At 33.5% G+C, this 13,811-nt stretch overlaps 1 protein-coding gene across 1 annotated transcript; it reads left to right on the forward strand.

The window, feature by feature from the left end:
* The first annotated feature begins 13 nt into the window (after positions 1-13).
* On the forward strand, positions 14-12,376 carry LOC134228749 (uncharacterized). Its single transcript, XM_062710446.1, has 6 exons — positions 14-59; positions 526-576; positions 2,900-2,953; positions 11,460-11,576; positions 11,841-11,969; positions 12,327-12,376. Exons 1-6 carry the CDS (start codon positions 14-16, stop codon positions 12,374-12,376), a joined length of 447 nt encoding a protein of 148 aa, XP_062566430.1.
* The last annotated feature ends 1,435 nt before the right edge of the window (positions 12,377-13,811 follow it).

Raw genomic sequence — 13,811 nt, forward strand, 5'->3', positions numbered from 1 at the left:
ATGTAATTTCCTGATGGGCTGTCCAGATACAGAAGTCCACATCAACGAAATGTACAGATGTAAGGATAACTTTATATATGAAGAATAATGTCATACCATCCTTAAAAAAACCTACTAATATTACTATAAATATGTATTTACATACATGTTCTCAATATTCTTCTAATTTAGATCCCGCCTGTTTAAGAATTATACAGAGTATCAATGTTATCTTGCTATCCGATCTGTGGAAAATAGTAAGTGATAAATATTCATCATTAAAATCAGCAAAATGTCCTAGTCTTGTTACTATATTCATACATATATATTTATTTTATGTTTAGCACATGGGATACAACTACCAAAGACAAAACAGAGGAATTGGTGCCCCATGGTTTTCCCCACAGACCATGGCATATATAATATAACAGAAACAATTATTCAAACAACCACATTGGCAATAATAACTAGCATTAATTGGGGCAATCGTGGGAATTCTGGTAGTTGTGTTAGTCGCTATTCTTCTACCTTTGACTGTATTTTTAGTTTTACGAAGGAAAAAACTGAGACAAGAAAAAGGAAAAGCTGAAGTTATAGGTACTGCAGTTTGTGCATACTATCTTTTTTGAATTTTCGTGTGAATGTAAGATTCTTAAATTTTTTTAATTAAAGATAAAAAGAAAATAATAGCATTTATAAAAAAGATAACTGAATACTTTTTTTCACTCATGAATAAAGATTTTTTTTCTTTCTTACATTATTCATTTTACTTTCAAAGAATATTTAATTTTATAACTTTCATAAAACATGAAACTTTTTTGGAAGGTAATTGTGAAATCTTGTTGAAACCAAATGAGGAAGAATGATTAGAAAATTTGATTTAAGAAAATTTTGAAAATTTGGAATGTGAATAATTATACAAAAGGCCCCGGGGCCCTTTTGGTCACCTGATCATTATGAAAAACTTTCCAGTTACAGTGTATTGAATTTGATTCAATAACATGTTTTAAGCCAGATGCTATATGGCATTCACAATTTTGAAAGAGCACCATTGATCATCATAACAATAAACTTAGCAGTCGCTTAGCTTGGTTACTGAATACCCATATGCAGGGTAGGGGACAAAATTCACTCCAACTAATCAGTAATATTCATCAATAATCAGTAGTGCCACTAACACTTGTAGGTTACAAATTTTTAAAAGGCACCCTTAAAATTGCCTATCAAAAAGTATAAATGTTTTATAAATACAAAGGACCAGATTTCAAACAATTAATTCATTTCCAGTATATAAGTAGACCCCCCCACCCTAAAAGGTAGTTCATCTGTTTTTCAACCAAGAGACAGAGAAGAAAATTTCAAAGAGCCCCACCCTTACACCAGAACCCCGACCCTGGGGCCATATAATTCACAATTTTGGTAAGGACTTTTGCTCATCATAACTTTGCACTTAATTGGTTTATTTAGGAGCAGAGAAAAAATTTTCAAAGAATTCATGTAATTTCCTTTTAAATCAATAGAGCCCCCCCCCCAACACCAGAACCCTTGATGATAGGGCCATGAAATTCACAATTTTGGATGAGGCACACTTGCTCATCATTACTATGCACTAAGTTAGTTTATTTAATACCTAGGAGGGAGAAGAAGTTTTCCCAAGGAATTCACATATTTTCACTATATAATCAATGACCCCCCCCCCAGAATCCTTGACCCTGGGGCCATAAAATTCACAATCTTAGTTGAGGAACACTTGCTTATCATCACTATGTACTTAGTTAGTTTATTTGATACCTAGGAGCAGAGAAGAAGATTTTCAAAGAATTCATGTATTTTCACTTTATAAAAAAAAAGCCCCCCCCCCCCCCACCAGAACCATTAAAAAAGCTGGGGCCAAAAAATTACAATTTTTGTAGAGGCACTCTTGCTCATCATAACTATGCACTTAGTTAGTTTATTTAATACCTAGGAGCAGAGAAGAAGATTTTCAAAGAATTCATGTAATTTCACAATAAAAAAAGAGCCCCCCCCCCCCAACACCAGAACCCTTGACCCTGGGGCCATAAAATTCACAATTTTGGTAGAGGACTCTTGCTCATCATAACTATGCACTTAGTTAGTTTATTTAATACCTAGGAGCAGAGAAGAAGATTTTCAAAGAATTCATGTAATTCCACTATATAATCAATGTCCCCCCCCCTAACACTAGAACCCGTGACCCTGGGGCCATAAAATTCACAAATTTGGTAGAGGCACTCTTGCTCATCATAACTATTTACTTACTTGGTTTATTTAATACCCAGGGGCAGAAAAGAAGATTTTCAAAGAAATCATGTATTTTTACTAAAATCAATAGAGCCCCACCCTAACACCAGAACCCCTGCCCCTAGGGCCATAATTTTCACAAATTTGGTAGAGGCACTCTTGCTCATCATAACTATGTACTTAGTTGGTTTATTTAATACCCAGGAGCAGAGAAGAAGATTTTCAAAGAAATAATGCATTTTCACTATATACTTATTTAGCCCCGCCCTAGCACTAGAACCCCTGACCCCAGGGCCATGAATTTCACAATTTTGGTAGAGGACTCAATGCTGATTACAATCATGCAAATAGTTTGACTGCTTGATGCCCAGGAGTAAAGAAAAAATTTTTAAAGATTGCATTAATTTTATGGTTTTTCCCCCCCCCCTCAGGCCCCAGGGGGGCAGGGATCATGAAATTCACAATTTTTTTCCCCCTTTACCCATAGATGCTTTGTGCCAAATTTGGTTGAAATTGGTTCAGTGGTTGCAGAGAAGAAGCTGAAAATGTTCAAATGTTAACACACGACACACAACACACGACGGACGACGCACCATACAATAGGTCACCTAGTTTACCAGGGACCTAAAAAAAAATTTAATTGGAACTCCTTTTTCAGAAGACGAAAATCAAGTCTTATTGGAACCGTTACCAACAATGGACATCAGACAAGGTACTTAAATGTAATAGATTCAAGTAAATAATGCTTTATATTTTAAAAATGATTTAAAGGGAAAACCCCAAAACCTAAAACTACTTAGTATTTTGTTAATTAACATAGGGTATCTCTCTAACCTGCGCAGGAAAACTTCAAAAACAATATTTTTATACCCAACGCAACTAGTTGCGGGAGGTATAATGTTTTTGACCCGTCTGTCAGTCTATCTCCTATGTTTCAAATTAAAAGGTCTGATGAAGGGTAAAGTTGACAGCAAAAAACAGACAATGCAAAAAAAATATACGCCCAGGATCACACTGTATTGATCAGGGCGTATAATAATTAGAAAAAATGAATTCATTTACTGTTAAAAAAATTGCGGAATTAACTGTAATGAGCAGTTTTGTTTAATTTAATTAAAGGGTACTGGGGTTTCCATTGCGTAATATTTCGCGCATCATAGTACAATGTACTATTTACTGTTTTAAAGCAAATTTTTTCTTCACTGAAACAAAACAAACTAAACAAACTCAAGATTTTACGATTTTTATAACAATTTTTATAATTAATAGGTACATTGATGTCCCCTCTGTAAACAAGGTGGTAGAATTTTGTGGTTCTTATATTTTGTATTTGTATTGATCATTATGTATCATAGTTTAAGAAAAAAGTCTTGTAGTATTTGTAAAGTGCGTAAGATTTGCACTTTCCCATAAATTAAATAGTAAATGTACCTGTCATTTGAGACGGTCCCTTAAAATACATGGGCGATAAATTTTCCCCTACTTGTCATGTACACTGAAGTCAATGTTAGTTATATAATATATAAAATTAAAGAGTTTCTCCATTTTAGTTTTTACACAATAAAACCCCAGTCGCCCCTTTAACTTGTAAGGGTGAAGGATATTATGGAGATAACGAATAGTATTTAAAATAAACCCATAAAAAAATCAAAATAGGACAGATCAAACACTGACCTCTGAACATCAGAGGTGGGATATGTGACATGGAGGAGTAGCAGCCCCTTCCAAGGTTACCGTGTGCTTAGTCAAATCAGGGAAATAATAGAAAAAATCCATAGTCAATTTAGTGTATATATAATGGACTAACAATTAGTAAGAAAAAAGTCACCCAGCATTTGACTGGGTAAAATTTTTATTATTTGCTACAAGATCAGCATAGGTAGATCATAGGTAGATATTTAAATCAATAAAGCTCTTTAGTGTGCAGTATTCAGCATGTTCAAATTATTATGCAGTTATGGAATCACATTTTAATTTGTTGAGTATGCTAGGGCATCAACGATAGTTCGAAACGTGGGATAATGTGCATAACAGGCGAAGTCCATTATACATAAATTTTCCTTCGTTTCAAACTGTCGTCCATGGAACTGCCATCTTTGTCCCAGGCATACCCAACAAATGTGATTCTTTGTATTAACATTACATTGTGACATAAAATTATAAACATAAATTAAAAAAAAGTCTGATAGATTGTAATTACATGAGGCCGCCCATGTCAATTATAATAGTTCTCGGGTATATTCTAAAATTTTGAATATTAAAGGGGGGAAAGATTTGCATTCATTCTTTAAAAAGCTTGTTTTCTCCCCAGTAAAAAAAAATGGCCCCCGGGCCTTATAGGCCACCTGAGTATCATGTAACAAGTTTCCAATATTGAATTTGGTTTGTTTATTAAACCAGAGGCCATTTAAAATTACAATTTTAAAAGAAGCGCCATTGCTTATCATAACTATACTCTTAGCATACTTGCCTTTTATTAATACCCGGAAAGATCAGAATAACAAAAAAAAAATGCATTTCCACTATCCCATATGAAACATGGGAGCTTTAAAGGCTCAGGGAAAATTGTTTTTTTAAAACCCGTGCTTATAGCATTTCTGCTCATATCTAAAAATGATGGAAAGCCATGCCTAAAAGTAGTCGAGGCACGGACACGGACACGGCACGGGATATTGGCCGAATTATTTAAATTAGATTACACGGTTTTACAAAACTGTGTCAGAAAGCCATGCTGGTTTCCATATATGGACTACGGATTCTGTAAACCCTGTTTGAAACCCCTGTCCATTTCCATATATGGAGACACGGATTCGTAAACCCGTGTCTGAAACCAATGTCCTTTTCCATTTATGAAGACACGGAGTTTTGGAAATCCGTGTCAAAAAAGCCGTGTGACATACCAAATAAGGAGTCAGGGGATCTGTGCATTTGTCTAGATCTAGGTCATGGCACTTGGAAAATCTACTGAGAAACCTGTGGATGCCAAAATGGTGACTGAAACCAAACTAACTACACAATGCTTTACATTCTTTACAAAAAATTTAAAATCTTATATGAATGTTTCTATTTATTTTTAAAGTTTAACTTTATTAGTTACAATCCAAGCTAGTTTTTAATTAAGCACTGGATAAAAAATACAGTTTCCGATGGCTGAAACTCTACTGAAACTCTGCGGAAACTTAAGGTTACTAATAGTTTCTGCAAAGTTTCATGGGGGAAAACCAAGTTTCATCAAGTATCCGCAGTGCGGAAACCAAAGGTGTCCACGAATCCAAATAGTTTCCGCATCTGAAACTTGCTGAAACTTGAGGTATCCAAGGTTTCAGTATGCGTATATTTGAAATACATATGGTTTACCAATGGTTTCCGCAACTAAACTTGAGGTATACGCAAGGTTTCAGTATGCGTATACAGTTGAAATACATATGGTTTACCAATTTTCCGCAACAGAAACTTGCTGAAACTTGAGGTATACGCAAGGTTTCAGTATGCGTTTACAATATTGATATACATATGGTATACAAAGGTTTCCCCAACGGAAACTGTAGTATTGACTACACAATTTTAGCCCTGGTTTTCAACCAAGTCATTTTCCCCCTGAATTCTCATATTGGAAAAAACAACACACTAACACTAGTTATCAAAGAATTTTTTAATGTTATTATCAACATTTACATACATCGGTTGAACATTTTTTCTTGCATCATAAACATTTTTACAGCTAAGTCCGACCCCTCAATTTCCACAGGAGGACGAGAAAATGTCTGCATTTAATGATGTCTCATACATCAGAGATATAATCTTGCGAGAGGAATTTAGAACTGCATTACTGCAATCAATAAACTAAACCTGAATTCGGTTTATGCAAGTCTAGTATTATTAAGGAAATGTAAAATTACTTGGTATAATAAATGCACAAGTTCACATCATAAGTAGCCAATAAGCACCAAGGTGGATTCCTTTGTTAAAAATTCAGTTTGTAGTCCATCATCAACCAACAGAAAAGTCCTTGAGTGGTTCTCATTTTTTGATGACCCACTTACACTTATCCTGTTTAAATGTGGGTGGCTGCATTTTTTAACTGTGCCACACATCACTGTAGTCTGCATGTATGACCTGTTCCAGTTTCAGTTGACTTTAAAAATATCAATGCTTGAGAAAGAGAGACTTGTTTTCATCATTGGAGAAATGATATCATGTTCAAGTTGGATTGATCTGCTCATCAGTTACTTCAACCTATTGAAAATATATATAAATATAGTTTAACAAAATCCCAATCTAAATAAAACAACATTTTAGATCCTCTCGCATACTGTTTCACAACATCTAACAACATCCCATAGAAGGTCACGTCAGATGTCAAATACGGAACAACTCTAGACTTATTTGTTCCAATTTATGAAATACAATAATTTTGCAGTCGACTATTTGATTGGTTAATAAAAAAATTGACCTCTGATGTCACACTCTACAGGATGTTGTTAGTTTTTAGGCAGTATCTAACATTTAATATTAATTGGATGGACAAAGTCCCTAATGCTGTTCTATTACAAGCTTTTGTTTGATTAATTTCACATTTTAAGCATTTTTTTATCAGAATGATTTAAAAAGAAATCAAAAAATTTATCAAGTGTAAAATATCATTAGTTTATTAAAATGCCTCTTTTAAACACTTCACTAGGGATAATGAAATAAACAAACTTGAATTTATTTAAACATGTTAAATGTACTTGAATATGTATGTATAGATTTGTTCCTGATTTTCAGAATAAATTAAGGAATTTTCTTTCATTCTACTTGTTCATCAAAATTTTTTTTTTTATTTGAATAACAACTAGAGGCCCATAGACCTTATAGGTATCATATATTAACAACTTTCACTCAATTTAATTTGGTTCGTGTTTTAAACAAAAAGCCATGAAATTCCAAATTTTGAAAGATGCACCGTTGTTTATCATAATTATAACTTAAACATGCTTATTTGGTTAATTCAAACCAAAGGTGGATCAGAGAAAAAAAGATAAAATGCTATTCCATTTGTAAACCACCAGTTGTGTACCCCACCCCACAGGAACCACTAACCCTGGGGCCACACTTTTTTCAAAATTTTCTAAATGTTATCTTAAGTTTTATTTCATCATAAATGGTTGTTTAAATTTCCCAAAAGAGCTATATGGACCAACCCTAGTACTAAAACCCCTGACCTTGGGGCCATGAATTTCATAATTATGGTAGATGACTCAGTGCTCATTTCAATTTTTTGCCAACAGTTTGACTGCTTGATGTCCTGGAAAAAAAGGGGGGGATATCATAAAATTTAAAAATTTTTGTTCCCCTTCACCCGTAGATGCTTTGTACCAAAATTGGTTGAAATTGGTTGAGCGGTTGCAAGGAAGAAGCTGAAAATGTTCAAATGTCAACACACGACAGACAAAAACAGATAGTAAATAGGTCAACTGAGTTTACTAAGGTGACCTAAAAATAGGCCTGCTTATAAATACTTAATTTAAATAAATCAGAGAATTATTGTAGTTAGCTCGCAAAAAAACTTTTAAGAAAATGTTAACATCTGTTAACAGGGATCATGAAATTCACAATTTTTTTTCCCCCTTCACCCATAGATGCTTTGTGCCAAATTTGGTTGAAATTGGTTCGTGGTTGCAGAGAAGAAGCTGAAAATGTTCAAATGTTAACACACGACACACAACACCCCAACGGACGACGACGGACAAAAACGGATAGCAAAGGTCACCTGAGTTTACTCAGGTGACCTAAAAACATTGAATTGGAACTCCTTTTTCAGAAGACGAAAATCAATTTTATTGGAACCGTTACCAACAATGGACATCAGACAAGGTACTTAAATGTAATAGATTCAAGTAAATAATGCTTTATATTTTAAAAATGATTTAAGGAAACCCTAAAACCTAAAACTACTTAGTATTTTGTTAATTAACATAGGGTATCTCTCTAACCTGCGCAGGAAAACTTCAAAAACAATATTTTTATACCCAACGCAACTAGTTGCGGGAGGTATAATTTTTTTGACCCGTCTGTCAGTCTATCTCCTATGTTTCAAATTAAAAGGTCTGATGAAGGGTAAAGTTGACAGCAGAAAAACAGACAATGCAAAAAAAATATACGCCCAGGATCACACTGTATTGATCAGGGCGTATAATAATTAGAAAAAATGAATTCATTTACTGTTAAAAAATTGCGGAATTAACTGTAATGAGCAGTTTTTTTTAAATTTTAAATTTAAAGAGGGTCGACTGGGGTTTCCATTGCGTAATATTTCGCGCATCATAGTACAATGTAGCGTATTTACTGTTTTAAAGCAAATTTTTTCTTCACTGAAACAAAACAAACAAAACAAACTCAAGATTTTACGATTTTTATAACAATTTTTATAATTAATAGGTACATTGATGTCCCCTCTGTAAACAAGGTGGTAGAATTTTGGGGTTTTTAAAATTTTGTGCAGTATTGTATTGATCATTATGTATCATAGTTTAAGCAAAAAGTCTTGTAGTATTTGTAAAGTGCGTAAGATTTGCACTTTCCCATATAATTCAAATAGTAAATGTACCTGTCATTTGAGACGGTCCCTTAAAATACATGGGCGATAAATTTTCCCAATACTTGTCATGTACACTGAAGTCAATTTTAAATTTAAAAAATAAAATTAAAGAGTTTCTCCATTTTAGTTTTTACACAATAAAACCCCATTCGCCCCTTTAACTTGTAAGGGTGAAGGATATATGGAGATAACGAATAGTATTTAATATCAATCCCTTTAAAACAATACAAAATAGGAGCTGCAGATCAAACACTGGCCTCCGAAACATCAGAGGTGAGATCATGTGACATGGAGGAGTGAGCACCCCCTTTCCCAAACCCCGGTCCTTTCCACCGTGTGCTCCTAGTCAATATCAGGGAAATAATAGAAAAAATCCATAGTCAATTTAGTGTATATATAATGGACTAACAATTAGTAAGAAAAACGTCACCCAGCATTTGACTCAAGATAAATTTTGATTATTTGCTGAAAAGATCAGCATAGGTAGATCATAGGTAGATCATTCAAACCCCATCAATAAAGCTCTTTAGTGTGCAGTATTCAGCATGTTCAGAGCTTCACCCATTAGTTATGGAATCACATTTTAATTTGTTGAGATGCTAGGGCATCAACGATAGTTCGAAACGTGGGATAATGTGCATAACAGGCGAAGTCCATTATACATAAATTTTCCTTCGTTTCAAACTGTCGTCCATGGAACTGCCATCTTTGTCCCAGGCATACCCAACAAATGTGATTCTTTGTATTAACATTACATTGTGACATAAAATTATAAACATAAATTAAAAAAAAAGTCTGATAGTTTGAATTTCATGAGGCCGCCCATGTCAATTATAATAGTTCTGGGTATATTCTAAAATTTTGAATTTTAAAAGGGGGAATATTTGCATTCATTCTTTAAAAAGCTTGTTTTCCCCCCAGTAAAAAAACAAGTGGCCCGGGGGTTTAGGCCACCTGAGTATCATGAAACAAGTTTCCAAGTATTGAATTTGGTTTGTTTATTAAACCAGAGGCCATTAAATTCACAATTTTAAAAAAGAAGCGCCATTGCTTATCATAACTATACTCTTAGCATACTTGCCTGTTTACTTAATACCCTGGAATAGATCAGAATAACAAAGAAAAAAATGCATTTCCACTATCCCATATGAAACATTTGGGGAGCCCCAAATTCCGTTTTTTCAGAAACCCGTGCTTATAGCATTTCTGTCATTTAAATTGTTTTGGAAAGCCATGCCTAAAAGTAGTCGAGGCACGGACACGGACAGGAAAGGGAATATTGGCCGAATTATTTAAATTAGATTACACGGTTTTACAAAACTGTGTCAAAAGCCATGCTGGTTTCCATTTTGGATTTAGGATTTTTTAAACCCTTTGAAACCCCTGTCCATTTCCATATATGGAGACACGGATTCTGTAAACCCGTGTCTGAAACCAATGTCCTTTTCCATATATGAAGACACGGAGTTTTGGAAATCCGTGTCAAAAAAGCCGTGTGACATACCAAATAAGGAGTCACGGGATCTGTGCATTTGTCTAGATCTAGGTCATGGCACTTGGAGAATCTACTGATGTAACTGTGGATGCCAAAATGGTGACTGAAACCAAACTAACTACACAATGCTTTACATTCTTTACTAAAAGTTTAAAATCTTATATGAATTTTTCCCTATTTACTGCTGTTAAAGTTTAAATTTTTATTAGTTACAATCCAAGCTAGTTTTTAATTAAGCTTTTTTAATATAATTTACAATTCAATAAAATTTTAATCTACAAAAGTTTACACCATCTGAGAATTTAGTTTAGACAAAACTTTCGCTAGCAGTGAATGTGATAAAAAATATATAGGGAATGAAAGTCCCACTAAAGTCATTCAAATAAACAAAGACTATTTCATCATGTTCATTGCCCTTTAAAAACAAAAAAGATCATGAAAATTGAAAATTTGACTTATTTATTCTATATTACACTTACTACATTTTGTTCAAAGTGAAAAATTTTTCCCAAAATTTTGAAAAAATAAATTCCAACTGACTTTCTTTAGTTTAATATCCTTTAAAAAAGATAAAAAAGACCCCTTCAGGCATACCATGTTCCAATTTAATATTCAAATAAAGGAAGTTATGATTGAGCATGCTCAGTAAAAAGCCGTGAGATATAAATAAATAGTTTGAAGCAAAACCCCTTAGTTAAAAACCGCCTCCCTGGTACACGGATTCCATCCCTCCATCGGGTTTCTGTGAGTGAGGATTCTAGCTCACACTTTAAGACTCAGTAAAAAACCTTATTGCAAAGTAATAGCAAGGAAAATTAAAATAATCATAACCCTGGATGATGGATTACTTTTTTGAATACATATATATTAGATTTTCATTATAACTTTAAAAATCTTCTCTTGCTATTGTTATACCATGTGCATGGTTATGATAAGCAGGGGTGTCTGTTTTAAAATTTGGGGAAATACTTTGGTGCTTGGTTCAGGAACTTATTATAGGGTATTTTGGTGGGGTTACTGTACGACACTTACCATGCGAGTGAATTCTAAAAAAGTCCAATTAAAGCCCACCCCGTACCTTTATCTTAAGTAAAAAAATGTTTTACTAACTTTCCACTAAATAACATGCCACTTATTAACTAGGATCGAGAGTTAATGATACACAAGAACCTGGAGACATTGTGGGCACTGCTGAAGATGATGAAAATGATAATTTTGGTGTTCCTGAAAGTGAACGTTCACTGCTGGCAACAGACGAAGGTATTCACCTAAACAATGTCATATTTTTTTAAAAAATTTGCCTCTTTTTGTACAACTTCAAAATTGAAGCGTTGAGTAAAATTTTTTTTTTTCTACTGAGGATATTTGTGTAGGAAGACTTGTAAATAAAATACAAAAGTATATTTTGTTCTTGTTATTAAATCATCATATGGCTTAAGTAAAGTACTTCATATTTATCTAAAATGTGATTGGAAAAAATGAAGTTCTTTTCGAGATAAAATGGATAAAAACATTCTATTTCAGGAACTATAGAGATACAAAGAGCGGTCGTCAATGGAGATCCAGCGGATAGTGAGGAATTTGTCATACAAGCTGATGACGGTGATAATATTATGAAGCAAAATTCATTGACACAAAGCGGGAGAAAGAGAAGTAAGAATACAGATACCACACATTTTATCATTTCCTTTTTTATAGTTTTTTTTTAGCAGGATTCTTTTAGCAGGACTTGCAAAATCCTTTAGTCCCTAACAAAAAATACAATAATGAACTATGATTATAGTAAACTATAGTTTATTATAGTTAGCCATAGTAAATTAAAGTTCCGAAGTTTTTACTATAGTTAATCAAAGGTTGAATTGTTAACTATATTTAAAAAAATTTTTTCAATTTTTTTTAAATAACTACTGTAAATCACATTCTCAAAGATTTTAAAACTTTATCAACGTTTCAAAGATTTTTTGAATCAGTCTCACATGTACTTTTATCTTTTTTTTAATTATTATTTAGCTGTTCTAAGGGGTCGATGTTATATTGTTTGTGGCTGGTTTTTGTTGTAAATCTTTATTTAAATATATTTTCTAAACGTAGCTTATCAAAAGGGAAATACATGTATTTATTTTTTATAAGATAAAAAAATCCATGTGGATTAAAGTTGATGAGGCATTTTTTTTAATTCAAAAATGACGAAAAAAATTTTTTAGCTCACCTGAGCCAAGGCTAAGTGAGCTTTTCTGATCATATTTTGTCCAGCGTCCGTCTGCCCCGTCTGTTGCCCGTTGTCTGTTTAAACTTTTCACATTTTCGACTTCTTCTCAAGAACCACTGGGCCAATTTCAACCAAACCAAAAAGTATCCTTGGGTGAAGGGGTTAATTTTTAAAATAAAGGGCCACGCCCTTATTAAAGGGGGAGATAATTGGGAATTAATGAAAATTTAATGGTATATTTTAAAAATCTTCTTCTCAAGAACCACTGTGCCAGGAAAGATGAAACTTATGGAGAAACATCCTCAGGTAGTGTAGATTCAAGTTTGTTCAAATCATAACCCTGGGAGTAGGGCGGGGCCACAAATGGCCGACCAAAGTTTTATATAGAAATATATAGGAAAACTCTTTAAAAATCTTCTTCTAAAGTTGAAAAGCCATAATTGATCTTACTTTTATGGAAGCATCCTCGGGTAGTGTAGTTCAAGTTTGTTCAAATGATGACCCCCGAAGGTAGGGCAGGGCCAAAATGGCCAACCAAAGTTTTACATAGAAATATATAGGAAAATTCTGTAAAAATCTTCTTCTAAGGAATGATAAAGCCATAATTCATATATTTATATGGAAGCATGCTCAGGTAATGTAGATTCAAGTTTTTTTGGAAAAACCCCAGAGGTAGGGCGGGGCCAAAATGGCCGACCAAAGTTTTACATAGAAATATATAGAAAAATTCTTTAAAAACCCCCAAGATGACAAAGCAAAAATTTATTTATATATATTGAAGCATGCTCAGGTAGTGTAGATTCAAGTTTGTTCAAATCATGACCCCCGGGGGTAGGGCGGGGCCAAAATGGCCGACCAAAGTTTTACATAGAAATATATAGGAAAATTCTTTAAAAATCTTTTTCTCAGGAATGACAAAGCCATAAATCATAAATTTTTAATTTTAAAACATGCTAAAGGAGTGTAGATTCAAATTTGTTCAAATCATGACCCCTGGGGGTAGGGGGGGCCCAAAAAATCCCCACCAAAGTTTTACATAGAAATATATAGGAAAATTCTTTAAAAATCTTCTTCTCAAGAATGACAAAGCCATAATTCATCATATTTATATTGAAGCATGCTCAGGTAGTTTTAATTCAATTTTTTTCAAATCATGACCCCCGGGGGTAGAGTGGGGCCAAAATGGCCAACCAAAGTTTTTCATAGAAATATATTAAAAAATTCTTTAAAAATCTTCTTCTCAAGAATGACAAAGCCATAATTCATCATATTTTTTTGGGGAAAAA

This window comes from Saccostrea cucullata, unplaced genomic scaffold (genome assembly GCF_032062105.1).
Source record: "Saccostrea cucullata isolate Sc308-1 unplaced genomic scaffold, CSIRO_AGI_Scuc_v1 ctg5128, whole genome shotgun sequence".
In the NCBI taxonomy this organism is placed as follows: Eukaryota; Metazoa; Mollusca; class Bivalvia; order Ostreida; family Ostreidae; genus Saccostrea; species Saccostrea cuccullata.

Bases quoted from the DNA above. Each gene is read 5' to 3' on its own strand.
- LOC134228749 (XM_062710446.1), top strand. From the start codon at position 14: ATGGGCTGTCCAGATACAGAAGTCCACATCAACGAAATGTACAGAT. The intron at 2,954-11,459 runs GTACTTAAATGT...CTTATTAACTAG, and splicing joins AACAATGGACATCAGACAAG to GATCGAGAGTTAATGATACA. The intron at 11,970-12,326 runs GTAAGAATACAG...ATTATTATTTAG, and splicing joins ACAAAGCGGGAGAAAGAGAA to CTGTTCTAAGGGGTCGATGT.